The sequence below is a fragment of the Callithrix jacchus genome, chromosome 9 (genome assembly GCF_049354715.1).
Source record: "Callithrix jacchus isolate 240 chromosome 9, calJac240_pri, whole genome shotgun sequence".
NCBI lineage: Eukaryota > Metazoa > Chordata > Mammalia > Primates > Cebidae > Callithrix > Callithrix jacchus.
The window spans coordinates 22519565-22545797 of NC_133510.1; the positions used below are offsets into that span (position 1 = coordinate 22519565).

A 26233-nucleotide genomic window follows, 5' to 3' on the forward strand; every position below is an offset into this window, starting at 1 on the left:
AACTCTGTCTCCACTAAAAATACAAAAATTAGGCTGTATGCGGTGGCTCACGCCTATAATCCCAGCACTTTGGGAGGCTGAGGCAGGTGGATCACGAGATCAAGAGATCGAGACCATTCTGGTCAACATGGTGAAACACCGTCTCTACTAAAAATACAAAAATTAGCTGGGCACAGTGGTGCGCACCTGTAGTCCCAGCTACTCGGGAGGCTGAGGCAGGAGAATTGCTTGAACCCAGGAGGCGGAGGTTGCAGTGAGCCGAGATCCTGCCATTGCACTCCAGTTAGGGTAACAACAGCGAAATTCCATCTCAAAAAAAAAAAAAAAAATACAAAAATTAGCTGGCCATGATGGCCTGTGCCTATAATGCCAGCTACTAGGGAGGCTGAAGCAGGATAATCGATTGAACCCAAAAGGCAGAGGTTGCAGAGAGCTGAGACTGAGCCACTGCACTGCAGCCTGGGTAACAGAGTGAGACCCTGTCTCAAATTTTTTTTTTTTTTGAGATGAACTTTCGAAATTCTCCTGCCTCAGCCTCCCAAGTAGCTGGGACTACAGGTGCACACCACCATGCCTGGCTAATTTTTGTACTTTTAGTAGAGACGGGGTTTCACCATGTTGACCAGGATGGTCTCAATCTCTTTACCTCGTGATCCACCCGCCTCAGCGTCCCAAAGTGCTGGGATTATAGGCGTGAGCCACCGCACCCAGCCTCAAATTTTTTTTTTTTTTTTTTTTTTGAGACAATCTTGCTCTGTTGCCAGGCTGGAGGTACAATCTCAGCTCATGGCAACTTCTGCCTCCTGGGTACAAGTGATTCCCCTGCCTCAGCCTCCCAAGTACCTGTGACTACAGACACGTGCCGCCATGCCCGGCTAATTTTTTGTGTTTTTTTTAGTAGAGACAGGGTTTCACCATGTTGGTCAGGCTAGTCTCGATCTCCTGACCTTGTGAAACGCCCCCCTCAGCCTCCCAAACTGCTGGCTTTACAGGTGTGAGTCACTGCACCTGGCCCTCAAAATTAAATAAATAAAAAGTAATAAAATACAGCCAGATGCAAAGACTCATGCCTGTAATCCCAGCACTTTGGGAGGCCAAGGTGGGCGGATCACCTGAGGTCAAGACTTTGAGACCAGCCTGACCAACAAGGAGAAACCTTGTCTCTACTAAAAATACAAAATTAGCTGGGCAGTAGTGTGGTGCATGCCTGTAATCCCAGCTACTACGGAGGTTGAGGCAAGAGAATCATGTGAACCCATAAAGTAGAGATTGCAGGTAGCTGAGATTGAGCCACTGCACTCCAGCTTGGGCAACAAGAGCAAAACTACATCTCAAAAAACAAAAAGTGTATGTACAATGTGATCTGCACTATAGGAATCATAAAGAACACCAATAAAAGACCAGAAAGAGGCTGGTCTACCTAGGGCCAGGCGTAGTGTCTTACACCTGTAATCCCAGCACTTTGGGAGGCTAAGCCCTCCTTTAAAAAAATTAAAATTAGGCTGGGCGCAGCGGTTCACACCTGTATTCCCAGCACTTTTGGAGGCCAAGGTGGGCGGATCACGAGGTCAGGTGATTGGGGCCATCCTGGCTAACACAGTGAAACCATTTTTGTATTAAAAATACAAAAGAAAATTAGCTGGGTATGGTGGCGCATGCCTGTAGTCTCAGCTACTTGGGAGGCTGAGGCAGGAGAATCGCTTGAACCCAGGAGGCGGAGATTGCAGTGAGCCGAGATTGCGCCACTGCACACCAGCCGGGGTGAGAGAGTGAGACTTTGTCTCAAAAATAAAAAAATTTAAATTTTTTAAATGTAACCCTGTTAACAATGATCAGATCTGCCTGGAAGAGCTGCTGACCTTAGGAAAATACGTTTAGCAGGCCAGGTGCGGTGGCTCAAGCCTATAATCCCAGAACTTTGGGAGGCTGAGGCGGCGGGCGGGGGGGATCACGAGGTCAAGAGATCGAGACCATCCTGGTCAACATGGTGAAACCCTGTCTCTATTAAAAATACAGAAATTAGCTGGGCATGGTGGTACACACCTGTAGTCCCAGCTACTCAGCAGGCTGAGGCAGGAGAATTGCTTGAATCCAGGAGGCGGAGGTTGCGGTGAGCCAAGATCGCACTATTGCACTCCAGCCTGGGTAACAAGAATGAAACTCCTTCTCAAAGAAAAAAAAAAAGAAAATGCATTTAGCTTCTCTAAACCCTGGCTTCTTTGTCTATAAAGCATAAAAAGCAATGCTTGCCTCAAAAAACAGTGAAATGTTTGTAAAGTAACACGTAGAATAATGCCTGCCCATAATCAGCCATCAGTAAATGCCTGTGTCCATACTGTCATATGCATAAAAAGTATGTTAGAACAGAAATAAGATCATTAGGGCTCCAGGATATATGTATGTGTGTGTGTGTGTGGGCATGCATGTATGTATGGGCATCATTAATTATGATGGGTTTTCCAGGAAGACAAATTATAAACACAGGAATATTGACATTTTCCATCTAAGTGGTCATAAAACAGACAGGTAGTTTTATTATACGATTTACTCCAAGAACACTCCTATCCCTATTTCTGACATCCTACCCACACCCACATTCATCAACTACCATGTCTTCATAATGTCGTAGAATGACATTGTCATTATTGTCCTGGTAGAGCATGGAAATGGGGGATAGCTTGCTGGGGATACACACAGCCTGGGGGGTCTCTGGGTCAACTGCCTGCATCAGGGCTTGCATGAAAGCGTAATTGGAGCTGTTGAGAGAGACGGTCAGTGAGAACGGACAATCCCCATGACAGTAATTTGCCATGAACCCCTTGGGAGCAATGATCCACTTGTGCCAACCCAGGTCGCGGAAGTTAATGAATAGCTGGTGACGGTGGCAGAGGTTCTTACAAGAAGCCTTGGGAACAGGGATGGATGCTCTCCTTTTCCGAGAAGGGTGACACTGATCAGAGTTGAGGGTCACCACCAGCAGGGAAGCATGTAGGGAGCGTCTCAGTCTGGTACAGGCGTCCTCAGGTTGAAAATTCACCCCAGAGTCTCTATCTTCTTTGACCAGTATCTCCAGGAATAGCCCGAAGTTTTTCTGGGGGTTGTCATTCCAATCCTTAGCTACATCCAGCAGGTTGAAGCGAAGGGCACCTTGCGGCCATGGGACTGACTGCAACGCAAATATTTTACCTGGCTTAGGCGTGAACTGGCCCCACACATGAGGCTCCTGAACCAGGAACAGAGCCAATTCCAGCTCTGGTCCTAGGTTATAGTAAGAACTGGGCCCCAAGTCCAGGCCCAGCTGGGCCAGTGTCAACTGCTCCCTTTCTTTGATGGCAGACAGATTAAAGTACAGGAGCTTTTGTAGGCAGGAGGAGGCTTGGAAAGGTTTCTTTGGGTAAAGAAAGAAACCTAGATGGGAAAAAAGACATGTCAGAGTCATCATAGTATATTTTACTTCATATCCATCTATGTGATATAAATGCCAGGGATCCATGTATATAATACAAGGGCAGGAAATGACCCAAGCCCTATCATTGGGAGGATTGTTTCTCTATTCCTCATTCAAAGTCAGAGGTTCTTTATTTTTTTTTTTGAGATGGAGTCTTGCTCTGTCGCCCCAGCCTAGAGTGCAGTGGCACGATCTATGCTCACTGCAACCTCCGTCTCCCAGGTTCAAGCAATTCTCCGGCCTCATACTCCCAAGTAGCTGAAATTAGCGTACCACCACACCCAGCTAATTTCTGTAATTTTAGTAGAGACGGGCTTTCACCATGTTTGTCAGGCTGGTCTTGAACTCCTGACCTCGTAATCCACCCACCTCAGCCTCCCAAAATGCTGGGATTACGGACATGAGCCACCATTCCCAGCCCAAACCCACAGGTTCTTATCTTCACATCCATGGGTTCCCAGAGAGTTCTGGATGAAATTATAGGATTCACGAACTTAGACGGGAAAAATAATATCATCATTATTTCCACTAAACTCTAAATGAAATTTAGCATTTCCTTCATATATGAATATAGGCAACAAATCCCAGTAATATCATCAGGGCCTCTGACATTGTTATCAATAATTATCGTAGCTATGTTTACACATTTAGTTGTTGCAAATATCTTAAAACATTTATGGAGACCCAGCAAGGTGGCTCATGCCTGTAATCCCAGCACGTTGGGCGGTTGAGATGGGAGATTTGTTTGAGGCCAGGAGTTTGAGACCATCCTGGGCAACAAGTAAGATCCCATTTCTACAAAAAAAAAAAAAAAATTAGTAAAAGAGAAGGAAAAAAAACACTTATGCTAACACCATGCTGAAATTTCTGGTAGTTCTAAGTATAGTTACCTCCCTAGATCTTGTTACCTATTACATTAATACATAAAAACCAGCCTGAACAACATGAGGAAACCCTGTCTCTACTAAAAATACAAAAATTAGCCAGGCGTGGTGGCACATGCCTGTAGTCCCGGCTACTCAGGAGGCTGAGGCAGGAGAATCACTTGAATCTGGGAAGCAGAGGTTTCGGTGAGCCGAGAATGTGCCATTGCACTCCAGCCTAGGCAACAAGAATGAACCTCCATCTCAAAAAAGAAAAAGAAAAGAAGGCCAGGCACGGTGGCTCATACCTGTAATCCCAGCACTTTGGGAGGCCGAGGCGGGTGGATTACCTGAGTTCGAGACCAGCATGACAAACATGGTGAAACCCCATCTCAAAAAAAAAAAAAGATTTATGTTAAACTGTGGGAAGAGAGAATTCTCATATACTCATGGTGGAGTATAAATTTTGTAGGACATTTGCTATATATTAAAAGTTTAAATGTGTGTACTCCTTAATCCAACAATTTTATTCTTTTATTCTAGGGAAATAATAGAAAAAGTGCATACACACACAAAGCCCTGAGCCTTTATCACACTTAGCACGATACAGGGAAGTCATTTGTTTCTCTACCTCCCTTCTATAAATTAAAAAAAAATTTTTTTTTCTTTTATAAAGACGGGGTTTCACCATGTTGGTCAGGCTGGTCTTGAACTCCCAAACTCAGGTGATCTGCCCCCCCTTAGCCTCCAAAGTGCTTGGATTATAGGCGGGAGCCACCACGTCTGGCCTATAAACTTTTTTTTTTTTTTGAGACGGAGTTTCGCTCTTATTACCCAGGCTGGAGTGCAATGGTGCGATCTCGGCTCACCGCAACCTCCGCCTCCTGGGTTCAGGCAATTCTCCTGCCTCAGCCTCCTGAGTAGCTGGGATTACAGGCATGCACCACCATGCCCAGCTAATTTTTGTATTTTTAGTAGAGACGGGGTTTCACCTTGTTGACCAGGATGGTCTCGATCTCTTGACCTCGTGATCCAACCGCCTCGGCCTCCCAAAGTACTGGGATTATAGGCGTGAGCCACCGCACCCAGCGAGTTTTTTTTTTTTTTTTTTTTTTTAATTGAGACAAGCTCTTCTCTGTCACCCAGGTTGGAGTGCAGTGGTGCGGTCATGGCTCACTGTGGCCTCAAACACCTGGGCTCAAGTGATTGTCCCACCACAGCTTCCCAAGTAGCTGGGACTGCAGAGCGATCTTCAACCCAAGACACCGGCAAAGAGAGCATTTAACTGCTTAAAATGAGAACTTGCAGATGGGATCACAGGACCATCTGAACCGGAGAAGGCGGGGGAATGGAGAGCCGGCAGAACACCGGAGATGAGGAAATGACTTACAGATTTTCCAACCCAACAGGGAAGGTTTAAAGACCCAGTCTCCAAATACAGTCACATTCTGAAGTATTGGAGGTTAAGACTTCAACATACGAATTTTGGAAGGAACACAGTTCAGCCCATGACATCACTTAATACCAGAACTTTTGCCAACCCAAGGTGTCAATTTCTTTGTTAGCTGCTTGCTGATACTCATGTACGATACAATAATAAAAATGGGTACCATATTAAAAAAAAAAAAAAAAAAAGCAAATTTGCTGGGTTTGATTCCCGGTCAAAAAAAAAAAAAAAAAAATGGGCAAATTTGGCTGGGCTCGGTGGCTCATGCCTGTAACCCCAGCACTTTGGGAGGCTGAGGCAGGTGGATCACCTTAAGTCAGGAGTTGGTGACCAGCCTGGCCAACATACAGTGAAACCCCATCTCTACTAAAAAATTTTTTAAAAATTAGCTGGGTGTGGTGGCGCATGCCTGTAATCCCAGCTACTTGGGAAGATGAGGCAGTCTGAATTGCTTGAACCCCGGGAGGTGGAGGTTGCAGTGAGCTGAGATCACGCCACTATACTCCAGCCTAGGAGACAAAGCGACACTCTCAAAAAAAAAAAAAAAAAAAAAGGCAAACTTTGTCTCATATTCTCAAGGTTATACACAGTTCCTAGCTCACCATAGATATCCAATAAGTGCTTCTTGGACAAATAAATATTTAAATCTTCTCTCCAGTTGCTGTAAAACTAACCAAGGCTCTAAATTCTGCATCTGAAACACCTGGGAGGTTGTATAGACATGCAGATTCTCAACACCCATTTCAGACTTTGAATAAGAATTGGGTGCGGAGAATGAGGGGCAGGAATGGGGTTGGAGGATCTGCCGTTAATGGAAGACCTAGGCTATTTGGTGGGTGGTCGGTTTGGGAAACTGTTGGATGCCACTCACTGGTATCCTTTTATAAAGGATATAACAATTGTATATATTATTGTTCTGTATTCACAAATCAAGAATAACTTTTGCCAGGAGGTGCAAATAAGGAAAGCAGAATTCATGGCCAAACCAACCTCAAAATTTTCATACCCTGCCTGCTATACGGAAGACAGCAGGATGTGTATATATGGATTGAAGAGTAGGAGACTGAGCTCTGATTCTTCCCTCACTTCTTTCATCTTAACTGAAGCACAAAGCAGTTGATTCAGAAAACAAAAACCTATTTCGAATTGTGACTTCGTTCTCGCACTAGCTTTATGATCTTGAATAGATTACAGGTTACCTACTGTCTGAGCCTAACTTCGTTATCGTTGGAAACTTGATAAGAATATCTACCTTCCTCTCAGGATCCTGTGCTGGAATTAAACGAGATAAAATTTTAAAATACCAGCACAAAGGCCATCAGTCATTGTCATTTCCTACTGTCCTTTCCTTTCTTCACATCACCCAGTTCCAGATGTTTCTCTGGAAAACAGTCCCATTTCCTTACCTTGGTCTGGGAGAAAGCGAAGTACATTCCCACGGACGCCCAGCTCCTTTACGTAGCATAAGTCTTGGGAGACTCCAGTGGTTGCTGCTGCTTCGCGATCCTGGAAAATTTTCTTCAGGATATAAGGCACAGGTTGGAACTTCTGGGGTGAAGGCGCCTTATCTAAGTCCAGAAATTGTAGAAAGACATATTCTTGAAATTGGACTGCCTGGCCCAAAGCCAGAGTTAGCAGGAAGCTAAAAGCCAAATCTGGCAAGAAAGGACCCATGGCCTCCGGGACGGCTGTCAGGCTGGGGAGAGCTCCACTGCCAGACTGCCCAGCAATTCAAGCGCTGCTAATTTATCTGATGTAAGATAATCAAGTGTGAATTGCCCTCTTCCCAGCTCCTCAAAGGCCATTGGATGTGAAGACCGATTTTTTTTTTCTCTCTTCTCTTGTTCTACTCTTCCAAGAAAAAGTTCACAAAGATTGCCAATGCATGGACATAGACTCTACAACAATGTGAGGTTGTCAGCAGTAGACAGAGTGAAAAGGAGACATGCATTTATTCATTTAACAGTTATTAAGCATCTATTATGTGCAAGGTGCTGAGATTGGTGCTAGGAACAGAGCAGTGAATAATTCATAGACTTGGGCTGGGCGTGGTGGCTCAGGCCTGTAATCCAAGCACTTTGGAGGCCAAGGTGGGTGGATCACCTGAGGTCGGCAGTTCAAGACCAGCCTGACCGACATGGTGAAACCCTGTCTTAAAAAATAAATTAAAATAAAAAATAATTCATAGACTTTTAATTCGTCATCTGCTTACACCAAGCTTGTCCAACCTGCGGCCTGGCCTGAGGGCCACACGTGGCACAGGATGGCTTTGAATGGACCCCAACGCAAATTCATAAACTTTCTTAAAACATTATGAGACTTTCTTGTGGGTGTTTTTGTGTTGTTTTGTTTTAGCTCATCAGCTATCGTTAGTGTTAGTGTATTTTACGTGTGGCCCAAGACAATTCTTTTTCTTCCAATGCGACCCAGGGAAGCCAAAAGATTTGACACCCCTGGGTTAGACAAATACCCAAGTAGATTTCATTATTTTATTTCTATTTATGTGTTTATTTATTTTTGAGATGGGGTCTCACTCTGTCGCCCAAGTTGGAATGCAGTGCCCTGATCTTGGCTCACTGCAAGCCTCGACCCCCTGGGCTCAAGAGATCTTCCCACCTTAGCCTCTGGAGTAGCTGAGACTACAGGGACAGAGCACAACTTTAGATAACTGTTTTATATTTGTAGAAATGGGGCCTTGCCACATTGCCCAAACTGGTCTTGAACTCCTGGCCTCAAGCATCTTAACACCTAGGCCTCCCAAAGTGCTGGGATTATACGCATGAGCCACCATACCCGGCCACCAACCTTGTTTCTCACCACCCACCATCTCCTGACCTCATGATCCTCCCGCCTTGGCCTCCCAAACCGCTGGGATTACTGGCATGAGCCACCGCACCCTGCCTTGATGTTTTATCTAATTCAAAGTGAAAAAAGCCGTCTTGTTCCTTCACTTATCAGAGCCGTATCAAAGTGATCTGTCTGCCTTGGCCTCCCAAGGTGCCGGGATTGCAGGTGTGAGCCACCATGCTTATTCTGACAATGCTCTTATCTTACATATTTTCTTCCCAGGCCTAGAATTAGCCATTTCTCCAAGGAGTCCTCATTGTTTTTATTGGAGAATGTTATTAGAAAGTAAGATCCGGCTGAGGCGGTGGCTCAGGTCTGTAATCCCAGAATTTTGGGAGGCCAAGGCAGCAGACCACCTGAGGTCAGGATTTCCAAACCAGCCTGGCCAACATAGCGAAACTCCGTCTCTATTAAAAATACAAAAATTAGCAGGGCATGGTGGCCTGCACCTGTAATCCCAGCTACGAGGGAGGCTGAGACACAAGAGTCACTTGAGCCCAGGAGGTGGAGGTTGCAGTGAGGCCAGATTGTGCCACTGCACTCCAGCCTGGTCAAGGGAGCAAGACTCTGTCTCAAAAAAAGAAAAGGAAACAATGAAACACAAAGTTATTCTTAAACAACACCCCACCAACATTACTTCCTCTACATTCTGTGGAGCCCTATAAATTAGACAAAGAAAACAAGTCTTTCCTGAAATCTCATCCTTAAGGAATTCTCATCCTGGGAATGCTAACAGTATTTGCTACTCTCTTCCAACAGGCCGAAGTGACCTTTAGACAGGGTTCCAGATAACTTTACTCAACAGCTAATTTTGGGAAATCTACCACCCATCTTCCCCTTTCCATCAGAGCCACGATTTATTCCAGTAAGCTCTTTAGAGGGCTGTCATGGTATTAAGTTATCATTAACTATTTTCCACTAAGCTATTAAATAATTGCCCTGGGAGTATTAATTTATCATTGTGGAATTGCAAAAACTAAGGATTCCTGGAGAGGAAGGCAACTGAGGGCTGTGGGAGGTGAGGAAGAGGCATGGACGCCAGGGGCTGTTTTGCTCAACCTGGGGTCCCGGCGTCCCACTGGGGCGAACTTCAGACCCTCCTGCTCCACCCCAGTGGGGTTGCTTGACTCCGACATACCCCTTGGGCTTCCGATACAGGAAGGCAAGGCAGATAACCTTCAAAGGCAGGTGGAAATGTCTGGTTTGAACCGCACAAATGCGAGGGTGGAGAGTCAGAGAGAACACCAAGGGAGCCTAGGGTTGGGGTGGAACTGCTGGGGTAGAGGGACCCAGGCCCAGGGGACCCCCGCCCCACCAGGGTCAGAAAGCTTGGAAAGAGCGCAAGTAAAATAGCTGCATGTCTGGGAGGTTTTCCAAAATAGCAGCCCTCCTTTTCCCCTTACCAGGCTTTCCCTCTCTGGAATACCATAGACACACCTACATATATATGTGTGTGTGTGTGTGTGTGTGTGTGTGTGTGTGTGTGTGTGTGTGTGTATAGAAATTTATTTCAAAACGGGAGATCAAAAAATATATATTTTTGAGACAGGGTCTCTGGCCAAGGCTGGAGTGCAATGGCATGATCATAGCTAACTGCAGCCTTTAACTCCTGGCTCAAGACATCCTCCTGCCTCAGTGGTCAGTATTGGGTACCCATATCCAGGACCACAGGACTGTGTCACCAGCCCCGGCTAATTAAAAAAAAATTTTTTTTTTTTGCAACAGAGTTTTGCTCTTTTTGCCCAGCCTGGAGTGCAATGGCGCATCTCAGCTCACTGCAACCTCTGCCTCCTGGGTTCAAGTGATTTTCCTGCCTCAATCTCCACCACATCCAGCTAATTTTTTTGTTTTAAGAGGTAGTCGCACTCCGTCGCCCAGGCTGGAGTGCAGTGGCGTGATCTCTGTTCACTACAACTTCCGCCTCCGGGGTTTAAGCAATTCTCCTGCCTCAGCCTCCCGAGTAGCTGGGAGTACAGGCGTGGGCTATCACGCCCGGCTAATTTTTTTGTATTTTTTTTAAATAGAAATCGTGTTTCACTGTGTTAGCCAGGGTGGTCTTGATCTCCTGACCTCATGATGTGCCCGCCTCAGCCTCCCAAACTGCTGGGATTACAGGCGTGAACCACCACGCCTGGCCGCCCGGCTAATTTTTTGTATTTTTAATAGAGATGGGCTTTCTCCATGTTGGTCAGTCTGGTCTTGAACTACCAACCTCAGGTGCTCTGCCCACCTAGGCCTCCCAAAGCACTGGGATTATAGGTATGAGCCACAGCACCAGGCCTAACTTTTAAATTTTTTGTGGAGACCATGCCTCGCTTTGTTTCTCAGGCTGGCCTGTAACTCCTGGGCTCAAGAGATCTTCCCACTTCAGCCTCCCAAAGTGCTGGGATTATAGGCGTGAGATACCATGTCTGGTCCCCTTAAAACAAGATTACATTAATTTGTTATGCTTACCTCTTGTTAATCTGTCTTTTGTGGGTTTTTTTTTTTTTTTTGAGACGGAGTTTCGCTGTTGTTACCCAGACTGGAGTGCAATGGCATGATCTCGGCTCACCGCAACCTCTGCCTCCTGAGTTCAAGCAATTCTCCTGCCTCCCAAGTAGCTGGGATTACAGGCACGCACCACCATGCCCAGGTAATTTTTGTATTTTTAGTAGAGACGGGGTTTCACCTTGTTGACCAGGATGGTCTTGATCTCTTGACCTCATGATCCACCACGCCCGGCCTAATCTGTCTTCTGTTATAGAAGTGTCAGTCATGAAGCCTGGCCAGGTGGCTCAGGCCTGTAATCCCAGCACTTTGTGAGGCTGAGGCGGGCTGATGACTTGAGGTTAGGAGTTCGAGACCAGCCTGGCCAACATGTGCTGAATGGGGAAAATATAGCACTTTTTCTCTTCTACACATATTTGCTGCAACATTGTTTAAAGTGTATGACTTGTCAATTGAGTTAGTTCCTTTTTTTAATATATACAATTTTTTTAAAAGCCAGTCAAAGGCCGGGCGCGGTGGCTCACGCCTGTAATCCCAGCACTTTGGGAGGCCGAGGTGGGTGGATCACGAGGTCAAGAGATCCAGACTATCCTGGTCAACGTGGTGAAACCCCGTCTCTACTAAAAATACAAAAAATCAGCTGGGCACAGTGGCGCTTGCCTCTAATCCCAGCTACTCAGGAGGCCGAGGCAGGAGAATTGCCTGAATCCAGGAGGCGGAGGTTGCGGTGAGCCAAGATCGCGCCATTGCACTCCAGCCTGGGTGACAAGAGTGAAACTCTGTCTCAAAAATAAAATAAAATAAAATAAATAAATAAAAATAAATAATTAATAAAAGCCAGTCAAATTTAGCAGTGGGGGGTTGAGTTAGTTCTTCACTTTGTGTGATAAAATTTGACAGTTCTTTTCCTTGTAATTATATTGTTCCTTTCCACATTTTGAACTCTATCTCCTTAAACCTTCCTCTTTCTTTTTTTATATTTTGTTCTTTTTTTATCTCCTTAAACCTCCCGTATACTTTAAGGCCCCCATATCTCTTAGCTCCCAAAGTTTGAAAAATATTTAGTGCTATTCTTTATTGTATTTCTAAGGATTTTAGAAAATAAGCTGTTTATGTGGAATTTATTTCAAAATGGGAAGTGAAATAAGAACATAAATTGGGCCAGGCACCATGGCTCTCGCTTGTAATCCCAACATTTTGGGAGGCTGAGGCAGGAGGATTGCTTTAGCCCGGGAGTTTGAGACCAGCCTAGGCAATATAGCAAGAACACTGTTTCTAAGATACGTATATATTTCCCCTATTCTTTTTTTTTTTTTTTGAAACAGGATCTTACTCCGTCTCCCAGGCTGGAGTGCAGTGGTGTAATCACGGGTTACTGTAACCTCTGCCTGCCGGGTTCTAAGTTCTTAAACACTTAAGAATCACTTCTAAACTTCAAAGTAGCTGGGATTGCAGGCATGAGCCACCACGCCCAGCTAATTTTTGTCGGTTTTTTTTTTTTTTTTTGGTAAAGATGGGGTTTCACCATGATGGCCAGGCTGGTCTTGAACTCCTGACCTCAAGTGATCCACCCACCTCAGCCTCCCGAAGTGCTAGGATTACAGGCATGAGCCACCGCGCCCGGCTAATTTTTGTATTCTTTGTAGAGACGGAGGTCTCACTATTTTGCCAAGGCTGGCCTTGAATGCCTGGGCTCAAATGATCCTCCTACCTCGGCCTCCCAAAGTGCTGGAATTACAGGATGCAGCCATCAGGCCTGGCCCTGTTTCATCTATACACATAACAGACTTTCATAACTGAACTTATTAACCTTAAAAAATTATAACTCTGTATCATGTATCATTAAACACTTAATTTTCCTTACTCATCCAGACTCTTGCAATGCAATGTTCTTGTGAATTTTCCTATATTCATTCTTGCTCTCCTTCTCTTACATGTTTTACATCGATAACTGTTTTTCTCCGCTTTTTTCTTTTTCTCACTTCTCTCTTTCCTTCCCCTCGCCCCTCTTTTTTATTTTTCTTTTGTTACGGATTGTTCTGTTGTCCAGGCTGAAGTGCAGTGGCCCATCTTGGCTTATTGCAACCTCCACCTCCCTGGTTCAAGGGATTCTCCCACACTGCCTTCCCAAGTAGCTGGGATTACAGGCACATGCCATCACGCCTAGCTGATTTTTGTAATTTTAGTAGAGACAGGGTTTTACCACAATGACCAGGCTGGTCTCAAACTCCTGGCCTCAAGCAATCCGACTCTCCATCAGCCTCCCAAAGTGCTGGGATTACAGGCATGAGCCACCTCGCCCAGCCCTTGTATATTTCTTTTCTTTTTTTTTTTTTTTTTTTATTTTTGAGACGGAGCTTCGCTCTTGTTACCCAGGCTGGAGTGCAATGGCGCCATCTCGGCTCACCGCAACCTCCGCCTCCTGGGTTCAGGCAATTCTCCTGCCTCAGCCTCCCAAGTAGCTGGGACTACAGGCGCATGCCACCATGCCCGGCTAATTTTTGTATTTTTAGCAGAGACGGTGTTTCACCTTGTTGACCAGGATGGTCTCAATCTCTTGACCTCGTGATTCACCCGCCTCGGCCTCCCAAAGTGCTGGGATTATAGGCATGAGCCACTACGCCCGGCCGCCCTTGTATATTTCTAGAGTAAATTTTTTGTTTTGTTTTTGTTTTTGAAACAGTTTCACTCTTGTCACCCAGGCTAGAGTGCAATAGCATGATCTCCGCTCACTATAACCTCTGCCTCCTGGGTTCAATCGAGTCTCCTGCCTTAGCCTCCCAAGTAGCTGAAACTACAGGCAAGCACCACCATGCCTGGCTGATTTTTGTATTTTTAGTAGACACGAGGTTTCACCATGTTGGCCGGGCTGGTCTGTAACTCCTGACCTCAGACGATCTACCCACTTCAGCCTCCCAAAATGCTGGGAGTATAGGCATGAGCCACCATGCCTGGTCTATAAAGCAAGTTTATAAAGATATGTCTTGATTTTTTTCAGTTTAAACATTTTTTTTCTTGACTTCTAACTTGCAGATGTGGCTTTTTTCCTCTTCCTTATCATGCATTAACATATTTCAAATTTGGTTGCTCATCCTCCTAATTTGGTTCTTTTTTTTTTTTTTGAGGCAGAGTTTCTCTCTTGTTGCTCAGACTGTAGTGCAATGGCACAATCTTGGCTAACTGCAAACTCCGCCTCCCAGGTTCAAGCTATTCTCCTGCCTCAGCCTCCCAAGTAGCTGGGATTACAGTCATGCGCCACCATGCCCCTCTAATTTTGCATTTTTAGTCGAGACAGGGTTTTACCATGTCGGTCAGGCTGGTCTTGAACTCCCAACCTTGGGTGATCTGTCAGTCTCAGCCTCCCAAAGTGCTGGGATTACACGTGTGACCCACCACGCCCGGCCTTTTATTTTGTTTGTGAGACTTAGTCTTGCTCTGTCACCTACGCTGGAGTCCAGTGGCACCATCTTGGCTCACTGCAACCTCCACCTCTCGGGTTCAAGGGATTCTCCTGCTCCAGCCTCTTGGGTAGCTGGGATTGCAGGTGCTCCCCACCATGCCCGGCTAATCATTGTTTTTAGTGGAGACAATGTTTTACCGTGTTAGCCACACTAGTCTTGTACTCCTAACTTCAAGAGATCTGCTTGCCTCAGCCTCCCAAAGTGCTGGGATTACAGACATGAGCCACTGCACCTGGCACAATTTTTTGCATTTTTGGTAGAGAAGGGGTTTTGCCATGTTGCCTAGGCTGGTCTTAAACTCCTGAGCCCAGGCGATCCACCTACTTTAGCCTCCCAAAGTGCTGGGATTACAGGCATGAGCCACTATGCCCAGCCTTGGTTTCTTATAAATTAGAGTCTATTTCAGCCCTTTTTGTTGTCTCACCTCCTAATCCTAAACCCCCTTCAATGGGATTAAATTTCTCTCTCCAGTGGAATTCTTGGAGACTGATATGAGAGAGATTTCCAAGGCAAGAGGGAGATCAGCCAAGAGCAGGTCAACCGGAGTGGAAAGTTCATAGTGCCTTAAAGTAGGGCTGCTTAACTTTAGCACTCATCAGAATCACCAGGGGCTCGCTTCAGTCTTCTGGCGAAAATCAAGGGCAGAATTGCCTGGGAGGCTTGTTAAAGCATTGACTGCTGGGCCCCACCCTTTGATTGAGTAGGGCTGGGTGGGAGCTCAGGATTTGTCTATCTAAGTTAACCAGGTGCTTGTTGGAGACCACCGTTTTTTTTTTTTTTTTTTTTAAAGACGGGGTTTCACCATGTTGGTCAGGCTGGTCTTGAACGCCCTACCTCAGGTGATCTGCCCGCCTTGGCCTCCAAAGTGCTTGGATTACAAGGTGTGAGCCACCACACCCGGCCACAGATTTTTTTTTTTTAAAGGGGCAGGGTCCTGTCCTGTCAGGCTGGATTGGAGTGCAGTGGCATGATCATAGGTCACTACAGCCTTTAACTCCTGGGTGATTTCGGAGACCACACTTTTGAGAATCACTTGCATAAAGTGTTGGGACATGATCTATGTCTATGGCTGCTCATTATGAAAAAAATTTTAATTATTTTTTTTTTTTTTTACTTTTTTTTTTTAAAAAATGGGCAGATCACTTGAGGCCAGGAGTTCGAGAGCGGCCTGGCCAACAGGGTGAAACCCCGTCTCTACTAAAAATACAAAAATTAGCCGGGCCTATGAAAAAATATATATATTTTTTTTTTCTTAAGACAGGGTTTCACCATGTTGGTCAGGCTGGTCTTGAACTCCCGACCTCAGGTGATCCACCCGCCTTGGCCTCCAAAGTGCTTGGATTACAGGCGTGAGCCACCACACCCGGCCGAAAATATTTCTTAATCATAACTTCCAATTTTCGCTTTTTACCAAACGCAAACAAGATTGCCTATGACTATTTTCTCCTGGTTTCCACCTAAAGAGAGAACCGGGAACGGTGCATATTTGAATAAGAGGGAAAAAGATGAGAAGGGCAGCTGGCGACTTGTTCTTCCACTTCCTGCAGACAATCAGTGGTTAAATGTTGGTGTGCTTTGCTACAATTTACAAGCATTTTCTTGGGCGGGGGAGTAGCAATTTGTAAATTCAGTTAATTTCAGCTGCTCGGAAATGTTAGGTACTGTGAAGATTATATAGTTTAGAAAACGAACAAATCAGTAATACATGTCCCTAAAATATCAAGCTATTTAAGTGTTCATAACAGATACTTGTTCATTTTTCCTCTCTTCTTCCTTTGTAGCAGCAAAGGTTTAAGACGATTTAGATAAGGAAAACTTTAAGATACCTTTCTCAATTACCTTAATTGGGAGTTTATGGGCAGCCGTGGGGGTGGGGGTGGGTAAAAACTGCCATTCTCCCTGCACTAGACACTTAAGCCCAGTTCGGTCGGGCTCGGTGGCTCAAGACTGTAATCCCAGCATTTTGGGAGGCCGAGGCGGGTGGATCACGAGGTCAAGAGATCGAGACCATTCTGGTCAACATGGTCAAACCCCGTCTCTACTAAAAATACAAAAAATTAGCTGAGCATGGTGGCGCGTGCCTGTAATCCCAGCTACTCAGGAGGCTGAGGCAGGAGAACTGCATGAACCCAGGAGGCGGAGGTTGCGGTGAGCCGAGATCACGCCATTGCACTCCGGCCTGGGTAACAAGAGCGAAACTCCATCTCAAAAAAAAACAAAAAACAAAAAATGAACCCAGTTCACAAAACAGAAGCCATCTCCAGGAGTAGAGTTTGGGAAAACAAAAAACAAGAAAATACTAACTTAAATGTAAGGCAGCCTTAGGGAGACAGAGCCAGAAAAGAGGCTTTTTATACATTTTCTAGCTGATATGCCGTAGACATTATTTTAATGCAAATCAGATGAAGAACTACCCTAGCAGTCTAAACTACACCCATTAGCCTTTAATCATTTGGATCCTTTAATCCTCTAATCATTGGATCATTAACATTCAAATATCCTGGAAGATTGGCTTGTCTGCTTTTTAACAGGAAGCCTAACGTATATTTCACGTCGGTTTAAGTCGGTTCTGCCACCATTCCTTGGAGCTCCGGTTTTCAGCTTCTTTCCAGGCTACCTTGTAGCAATTTGAATTTGCCGGTCATCAGTTTCTGCTGTGTTTCAAAGATCCGGGAGAAGCTTAGTGTTGTGTCAAGACGAAAATGGACCCAACACAGAAGTTTAATCTAACCTTCATCCCCGAGTCTTCACAAATGGTCACCGGAGAAACTTACCAGGACGACTCAGGTAACTTAATGCCTTTCTTGACTATATGAGTAAAGGGGGCTGGGGAAGTCAAAAGCCTGCCGTCCTTCTAAAAAAAAAGTATATTCACTTCAGCCTTTGCAAGAGGAATGTATCTAAGTAAACCTCAAATCAGAGGGAGTGCAAGCAACTTCCTCCATTAAAAAAACAGAGGTCAGAGACTATTAAAAGGGGTGGTGGTGGTGAGAGTTGTATTATTTTATTCACTATGCTTAGGAATACTTCAGATTTTTTTTTTTTTATGAGACGGAATTATACTCTTTTCGCCCAGGCTGGAGTGCAATGGTGATCCGCCCGCTTCCGCCTCCAAAGTGCTGGGATTATAGGCGTGAGCCACCGCACCCCGCCAGTACTTTATTTTTTTGAGGCATGGGTCACCCCATTGCCCAGGTGGTATCAAGCACCTAGCTTTAGGCCATCCTCTTGCGTAGCTGGGACTGCAGGCATGCGCCACCGCGTCTCGGCACTAAGGCAATATTTTTGAGACTGGCTTTCCAGCTAAATGTATCCTTCGGGAAGGTTAATAAACAACACTAACGCGGCCTTAGCCTTTACCCGGGAAATGGAAGGGCGACGCCGTAAATGTAAATGTGCTCTGTAATGTAAATTAGTAGCAGGAGCTACACCGGAGGGCGGCTTGCCTAGAAATAGCTTGGGTCGACGGGGCACGGTGGCTCACGCCTGTAATCCCAGCACTTTGGGAAGCCGAGGAGGGTGGATCACGAGGTCAAGAGATGGAGACCATCCTGGTCACCGTGGTGAAACCCCGTCTCTAATAAAAATACAAAAAGTTAGTTGGGCGTGGTGGCGCGTGCCTGTAATCCCAGCTACTCAGGAGGCTGAGGCAGGAGAATTGCCTGAACCCAGGAGGCAGAGGTTGCGGTGAGCTGAGATTCCACCATTGCACTCCAGCCTGGATAACAAGAGCGAAACTCCGTCTCAAAATAATAATAATAATAATTAGCCGGGCTCGGTGGCGGGCGCCTGTAATCCCAGCTACTCGGAAGGCTGAGGCAGGAGATTTGCCCGAACCCAGAGGCGGATGTTGCAGTGAGCCGAAATCGCGCCACTGCACTCCAGCCTAGGCAATAGAGCGAGACTCCATCTCAACAATAAACTGGATGATTCTGGTTCTTAGGCCGGATCCTCTGGTAGAGGAACTCTTTGTCTTATAGCAGCACCCAAGTTCGGGCTTGGGCACAGAGGCCCTCCACGTGGTTTGAAGTCTTATTTACGTCCCTAATGGCTGGTCGTGGAATTATGTGCACAGGTCCCTAGACTGAGAATCAATCCTGAAATTTTATATTGTTTACTACTTTAATTTACAGGGGGCAAAACCAAACCAAAATGAAACACACAGAAGGGGCAAGAGAATGCTGGGGGCTGGAAGTTGCAATGAGCCGAGATCCCACCATTGCACTCCAGCCTGAGCAAAAGGGCGAGGCTCCATCTCAAAAAACAAAAGTTAAGGGTGTGTGTGTGTGTTTTGAAAAGTTTGTGATTGGAGAAAATTCTCATTAATTAGGACCCAAGTTTAGTTAAACCCGTGTTGTTCAAGGGCCAACTGTGTTGCCATGTGCCCCTGTACAAAGCGATTTCTTTTTGCCTTGACTTTGCTCTTCCCCGCCACCCCAGACAGTCTCATACTGTCGCCCGTGGCTGGCGAATGGTGACATGGTCTCAGTGCATCCTCCGCCTCCTGGGTTCAAGCAATTCTCCTGCCTCAGCCTCCCGAGTGCTGGGACTACAGGCGTGGGCCACCACCACGCCCAGCTAATTTTTGTATTTTTAGTAGACACAGATGCAATCAATATTGGCCAGGCTGGTCTCGAACTCCTGATTTCCAACTTCACCCACCTGGCCTCCCAAAGTGCTGGGATTATAGGCCTGAGCCACCGTACCCCGCCAACTTTACTCTTTTTGAGAAGACTAGAGGTCGTGCATTGTTTCCTGTGACCTTCCACCCTGAGAAATTTCCCACAGTCCCCTGTTCACCTGCTTATGGGCAGACTTAGTTGAAGTGTGAATGTTGAGGATCTCCTTAATGTAATGGATTTTAACCTTCTCTTTCAGGGGCCTCTCAAAACTTCTCAGAGACATTGATAAAGAACCTTAGTAAGCTGACTCTCAACGCCAGTACTGAATTCCCTTCCCCTCTACCAGAGGGTTCACTCCAGCAGTCTGCAGGAGCAGCAATCCTCAGGGAAATCGGAGATGACTTGCCTTACAGGAGGAGAGGAGTAAGAACATTGCTGTCTGTGAAGAGAGAAAGGCTGGCAAGATTGAGATACATGTTACTTGGCAGAGGTCCCAGGGTATGTTGATGTGATGTGGGTGGGGCTCCCCAATTTCAGGTAGTGACACTTAGAAATTAGACCTAATTAAGACTCCTCAGCTCTAGGCCAGTGGCTGACTCCTGTAATCCCAGCACTTTGGAAGGCTGAGGTGGGAGGATCATGTTCAGGAGGTCAAGACCAGCCTAGGCAACATAAAAAATTAATAAAAATTAGCTGTCTGCACAGAAAAATAAAATTAGCTGGGTGTAGTGGTGCATGCCTGTAAGTCCCAGCTGCTGGCGGGCAGGTGGCTGAGGGCGGAGACAGCTAAATGGCTTGAGCCTGGGAGGTTGAGGCTGCAGTGAGAGCCATGAGTGCTCCACTGCACTCCACCCTGGGCAACAGAGAAAGGCCCTGTCTCAAAACAAACTCCCCAGCTTCTCTCCCTTATATATATCTGTAATATTAGTAATATTTTTCTTGATAGAGTTTTCGGGCCGGGTGCGGTGGCTCAAGCCTGTAATCCCAGCACTTTGGGAGGCCGAGGCGGGTGGATCACGAGGTCAAGAGACCGAGACCATCCTGGTCAACATGGTGAAACCCCGTCTCTACTAAAAATACAAAAAATGAGCTGGGCATGGTGGCGCGTGCCTGTAATCCCAGCACTCAGGAGGCTGAGGCAGGAGAATTGCCTGAACGCAGGAGGCGGAGGTTGCAGTGAGCCGAGATCGCGCCATTGCACTCCAGCCTGGGTAACAAGAGCGAAACTCTGTCTCAAAAAAAAAAAAAAACAATGTCTGTACACATGCAGCCCAAATATAAGCTTAAAGTTTATTTCTAACTACAGAGCTTTTAAAAGAATAATCTCTTAGGCCGGGCGCGGTGGCTCACGCCTGTAATCCCAGCACTTTGGGAAGCCGAGGGGGTGGATCACGAGGTCAAGAGACCGAGACCATCCTGGTCAACATGGTCAAACCCCGTCTCTACTAAAAATACAAAAAATTAGCTGGGCATGGTGGCGCGTGCCTGTAGTCCCAGCTACTCAGGAGGCTGAGGCAGAAGAATTGCCTGAACCCAGGAGGCTGAGGTTGGGGTGAGCCGAGATCACGCCATTGCACCTGAACCTGGGTAACAAGAACAAAACTCCGTCTCCAAAAAAAAAAAAAGTTTTCAATAAACATATTTTTTTCTTTCCAAAGCAGCCTGAAAGACCGCTGATGAACACTGGGCTTAAGGGAGTTAAGGTAAATATAATTTTTTTTTTTGCTTTACATGTAGTTGTGTATCTGGTTGTTTTTGAGATGGAGTTTCACTCTTGTTACCCAGGCTGGAGTGCAGTGGTGCCATCTCTGCTCACTGCAACCTCCGCCTCCTGGGTTCAAGCAATTCCCCTGCCTCAGCCTCCCGAGTAGCTGGGACTACAGGCGTGTGTCACCATGCCCAGGTAATTTTGTATTTTTAGTAGAAACAGGGTTTCACCATGTTGACCAGGATGGTCTTGATCTCTTGACGTCTCGTGATCCACCCGCCTGGGCCTCCCAAACTGCTGGGATTACAGGCGTGAGCCACTGCACCCGGCCCTGGTTGTTTTTTTTTTTTTTTTTGTCTTTAGAGATGAGGAATAGCGGCCAGGCTCAGTGGTTCACACCTATAATCCCAGCACTTTGGGAGGCCGAGATGGGTGGATCACGAGGTCAAGAGATCGAGACCATCCTGGTCAACATGGTGAAACCCTGTGTCTACTAAAAAATACAAAAATTAGCTGGGCATGGTGGCACACGCCTGTAGTCCCAGCTACTTGGGAGACTGAGGCAGAATTGCTTGAACCCAGGAGGCGGAGGTTGCGGTGAGCCGAGATCGCACCATTGCAGCCTGGGTAACTAGCGAAACTCCGTCTCAAAAACAAAGAAAAAAAAAAGTTTTCAATAAACATATTTTTTTCTTTCCAAAGCAGCCTGAAAGAACACTAAAGAACACTGTGCTTAAGGGAATGAAGGTAAGTATATATATATATATATTTTTTTTTTTTTTTTTTGCTTTACATGTGGTCGTGTATCTTTTTTTTTTTTTTTTTTTTGGAGACCGAGTTTCACTCTTGTTACCCAGGCTGGGGTGCAATGGTGCGATCTCGGCTCGCTGCAACCCCTCCGCCTCCTGGGTTCAGGCAATTCTCCTGCCTCAGCCTCCCTAGTAGCTGGGGCTACAGGCATGTGCCACCATGCCCAGGTAATTTTTGTATTTTTAGTAGAGACAGGGTTTCACTTTGTTGACCAGGATGGTCTCGATCTCTTGACCTCGTGAGCCACCGCGCCCAGCCCTGGTTATTTTATTTATTTATTTATTTATTCATCTTTTTAAAGATGAGGAATAGCGGCCAGGCGCGGTGGCTCACGCCTATAATCCCAGTGCTTTGGGAGGCCGAGGCGGATGAAGTCAAGAGATCGAGACCATCCTGGTCAACATGGTGAAACCCCGTCTCTACTAAAATTATAAAAATTAGCTGGGCATGGTGGCACATGCTTGTAGTCCCAGCTACCTGGGAGGCTGAGGCAGGAGAATTGCCTGAACCCAGGAGGCGGAGGGGTTGCAGCGAGCCGAGATCTCACCATTGCACTCCAGCCTGGGTAACGAGCGAAACTGTCTCCAAAAAAAAGAAAGAGATGAGGAATAAGGAATTTTCTTGGACCTGCTGAATCCCTAGAAACTCTGGAGGAGTCAGTTCCATGTTTGTACGTGGTGGCGCATGCTTGTGATCCCAGCACTTTGGGTGGTCGAGGCAAGTGGATCTCCTGAACTCAGACTCTCTTGGGGAGTTCAAGACCAGCCTCACCAACATGGGGAAACCCTGTCTCTACTAAATAGAAAATTAGCTGGGCTTAGTGGCACATGCCTGTAATCTCAGCTACTTGGGAGGCTGAGGCAGGAGAATCACTTGAACCCAGGAAGTGGAGGTTGCAGTGAGCTAAGATCATGCCACTGCACTCCAGCCTGGGTGACAGCGAAACTCCTTCTAAGGGAAAAAAATATATATGTATTTTTAGAGCAGTTTTATGTTCATAGCAATACTGAACAGAAAGTATAGAGTTCCAATATATGCCCTTCCCCCCACACATGCCACCTCTACCAATCAACATCACACATAGTTTACCCTAGGGGTCACTCCTAGGTGTTAGGTTGATACTTTTTCACATGCTGTTACAAACATCTTCACTGTAACCTGTGTAGTAAGAGAACAAACACTTCAGCAGCAGAATGAGTTGCATTTAAGGCATTCAGGGAACTGAGACTAGAACGTTTTATTGACAAGCTGCACTTGGTACCACTACAAAGTTACTCTCAGGCTGCCATTCTGTAGTACCCATATCCCCATCCTCCTTTTTTTCCTCCTAAAATGTTTCGCTTTTGGCCCCATGCCCTTTTTTGTGTGTTCCCTGTTCCAACATTTACCTAAACAAACATTATATTTGAGGGTTAATTACATTTCTCTTGGGTACAATATTCCAATTAATTCATTTCATCATTTTTTCAGAATGCATCAAGAAGAGGAATGTTCAAATGTCCCTGCAGTTTCTGCAAGTCTAGCGGATGGGATCCTTCTGAGAATGCCAGAATGGGGAATTACGACACCAAGCCACTTCAGCCATAAACCTTATTCTTGCCCCTTTTTTTTCTTGCTGGTAATTTTTTATAGCAGACCGAGAAAGCTACTCTCTGCTCATATGGATTATATATCAATAATTTTGATAAACGAGTTCAAGGTTGTATTTTTCTTGTATCTTTTTCCCTACTATGATGCTAGTAATTTATAAGGGATCTGTGTAGTTTGAATATATTTGGATAACTTTAGCTGTACTGTTTGGTTTGTCCCAAAGAAGCCAAGAGCATGTAAATATTCCCATGTGTTTCAGAAGCCCAAAGTCAGTGAGGTGAAACCCAGCAACAAGACACTGAAGCAAAGATACTTGTGAATAAAGAAAGCATTAGCTAGTTTGGATAGAGCATAATAATTAGATTTTCTGGCTTTCAAAAATTTGGGTTGCGGTAAGAGCAAAGTTTGTGCTATTTTTACAGTTTTCAGTACAAAAAGGTGTTAATATAGAAACAATAAAGTTGACATTAGATTACCTTTTAAAAATAGTTTTTGATTTTATAGTTGTTCTTGCTAACAATTAGGTGAACAATAGTTTTATCATTACGGTCCCAGAATGTAAGTATATGGCATTCTAATATTGTGTGATATATTCCCGCTGGGAGGAAACTTCATTGTACATTTGAGTGAATGGAAAATACAGGCACAGATATTTGCAATTGTCAACTTCCCATAAGACGTGAAAATTGGACGAAGGTAGAAGTGGAGCTTACTGGGTTGTGATGGGAAATATGCAGAGGTCCTCATACCCACCAAGGAATTCCTGTTTTGTGTTTTGAGGCAGTTTGCTCTTGTCGCCCAGGCTGGAGTGCAGCGGCACAACCTCAGCTCTCCGCAACCTCTGCCTCCTGGGTTCAAGCGATTCTCTTGCCTTAGCCTCCTGAGTAGCTGGAATTACAGGCATGTGCTACCACGCCCAGCTAACTTTTTGTATTTTAGTAAAGACAGGATTTTACCATGTTGGCCAGGCTGGTCTTGAATTCCTGACTTAAGGCACCTGCCCTCCTCCCAAAGTGCTGGCATTGCAGCTGTAAAGCCACAACCCCTGGCCTCCGAGCAAGCACTTCTGCAGTAGATGCCAGATGGGTGTCTAATTTGATTTTAGCACCATCTACCTGGAGGTAGCTCCAGGTCCTACAGGTTGAAGGCTGTCCCACAAGACTGTCCACCTCTAACCCAGTCACAAGCTTCAGGTTGTCTTACCTGTGCTTTTGACTGACCAGCTGAAAATCAGGATTTCCTCAACCCCCTGCCTGATTTACTGGCTCATAGAACTCAGGGAAACACCTTCGTTATTATTATTTTTTTTTTTTGAGACAGTTTTGCTGTTACCCAGGCTGGAGTGCAATGGCGCGATCTGGGTTCACCGCAACCTCTGCCTCCTGGGTTCAGGCAATTCTCCCGCCTCAGCCTCCTGAGTAGCTGGGATTACAGGCACACACCACCATGCCCAGCTAATTTTTTGTATTTTTGTAGAGATGGGGTTTCACCATGTTGACCAGGATGGTCTGGATCTCTTGACCTCGTGATCCCCCCGCTCTGGCCTCCCAAAGTGCTGGGATTACAGGCTTGAGCCACCGTGCCTGGCCACACCTTAGTTATTCTGAAGGATATTACAAAAGATACAGATGAACAACCAGATGGAAGAGGTGTATAGGACAAGGTAAAGGAAAAAAGGCAGGCAGGATGAACCGCCCTTAAGGAATGTGTGTAGCTTCTAGAAGCCCTCAGAACTGAGTCCTTTTGTGTTTTTGTGGAAGCATCCTTAGGGTTGATTACATCACTGGCCATTGGTTTACCAATTTAGCCTTCAGCCGCTGTCCCTTCCCCAGGAGGTCCTGGAATGGGAGTGAAAGTTTCAACCCTCCAATCACTTCCTGGCTGCCGGCTCACATCCTGAGCCTGCCTGGAGCCCCCAGACAGCAGTCACCATTAGCATACAAAGGTTAACAGCTCCAGTGATTTCAAAGATTTTAGGAGCTATATGACAGGAAATGGTGACCAAAAACACTTCATATCACAGGGAGAATTGGAAAGGATATCTGCATGGTATAACACAAGAAGATGCCATCTGGTGGCTTCTGTTTGTTTTTGAGATGGGGTCTCACTTTTCCCAGCCTGGAGTGCAGGACCACACTGCCCAGTTTGGTCCTCAGAAGTTACCTCATCGGGGCGGGCGCGGTGGCTAACGCCTGTAATCCCAGCACTTTGGGAGGCCGAGGCGGGCAGATAACGAGGTCAAGAGATTGAGACCATCCGGGCCAACATGGTGAAACCCCGTCTCTACTAAAAATACAAAAAAAAAAAAAAATTAGGCATGGTAGCACGTTCCTGTGGTCCTAGCTACTCAGGAGGCTGAAATGGAAGAATTGCTTGAATCCAGGAGGCAGAGGTTGCAGTGAGCCAAGATTGCACCACTGCACTCCAGCCTGGTGACAGAGCAAGACTGTCTCAAAAAAAAAGTTACCTGATGGAAGAACTAAATCTAACACGGCTTACCAGCAAGGACAGACGGGTTAGGCTCACCAGCAAGGACAGACGGGTTAGGCTTGAGCATTTGTTGTAACTTCAAGTCATTTCTAGTAACAAAGCTAACTTACTAATTTTCTGTATGAACCTGAGAATCACTGATTAGTTAAAAAAGGCAACTTCTAGGGCCAGGCTCGGTGGCTCACGCCCATAATCCCAGCAGTGTGGAAGACTGACGGGGTGGATCACCTGAGGTCAGGAGTTAGAGACCTGCCTGGCCAAGATGGAGAAACCCCATCTCTACTAAAAGTACAAAAATTAGCAGGGTGTGGTGGCAGGTGCTTGTAATCTCATCTACTCTGGAGGCTGGGGCAGGATAGTCAGTTGAACCGGGGAGGTGGAGGTTGCAGTGAGCTGAGATCATGCCATTGCACTCCAGCCTGGGCAAAAATAACAAAACTCCATTTCAACAAAAATA

At 45.9% G+C, this 26233-nt stretch overlaps 2 protein-coding genes across 7 annotated transcripts; one reads left to right on the forward strand and one right to left on the reverse strand.

The window, feature by feature from the left end:
• Positions 1-2495: 2495 nt before the first annotated feature.
• GDF3 (growth differentiation factor 3) lies at positions 2496-7479 on the reverse strand. The gene is made up of 2 exons (XM_002752299.6): positions 7165-7479; positions 2496-3408 (listed from the first exon to the last, which is right to left on the reverse strand). Exons 1-2 carry the CDS (start codon positions 7430-7432, stop codon positions 2582-2584), a joined length of 1095 nt encoding a protein of 364 aa, XP_002752345.3. The 5' UTR covers positions 7433-7479; the 3' UTR covers positions 2496-2581.
• A 9620-nt stretch (positions 7480-17099) lies between these two features.
• DPPA3 (developmental pluripotency associated 3) lies at positions 17100-23483 on the forward strand. Of its 6 annotated transcripts, none has more exons than XM_035255614.3 (5): positions 17100-17343; positions 19435-19676; positions 20837-20881; positions 21589-21633; positions 23167-23483. In XM_035255614.3, the coding sequence occupies exons 1-5, from the start codon at positions 17259-17261 to the stop codon at positions 23281-23283; spliced, it is 534 nt and encodes a 177-aa protein (XP_035111505.1). In that variant the 5' UTR covers positions 17100-17258; the 3' UTR covers positions 23284-23483. The 6 variants fall into 6 exon arrangements, with proteins under 6 accessions (XP_035111505.1, XP_035111507.1, XP_035111506.1 ...); XM_035255616.3 differs by having other exon boundaries at positions 21592-21633; XM_035255615.3 differs by having other exon boundaries at positions 20840-20881.
• The last annotated feature ends 2750 nt before the right edge of the window (positions 23484-26233 follow it).

Coding starts and splice junctions, on each gene's coding strand:
- GDF3 (XM_002752299.6), bottom strand. CDS start 7,432: ATGGGTCCTTTCTTGCCAGATTTGGCTTTTAGCTTCCTGCTAACTCTG. Junction 3,409..7,164: donor TCGCTTTCTCCCAGACCAAG/GTAAGGAAATGG, acceptor TTTCCCATCTAG/GTTTCTTTCTTTACCCAAAG.
- DPPA3 (XM_035255614.3), top strand. CDS start 17,259: ATGGACCCAACACAGAAGTTTAATCTAACCTTCATCCCCGAGTCTTCA. Junction 17,344..19,434: donor AACTTACCAGGACGACTCAG/GTAACTTAATGC, acceptor CTTCTCTTTCAG/GGGCCTCTCAAAACTTCTCA. Junction 19,677..20,836: donor TACTTGGCAGAGGTCCCAGG/GTATGTTGATGT, acceptor TTCTTTCCAAAG/CAGCCTGAAAGACCGCTGAT.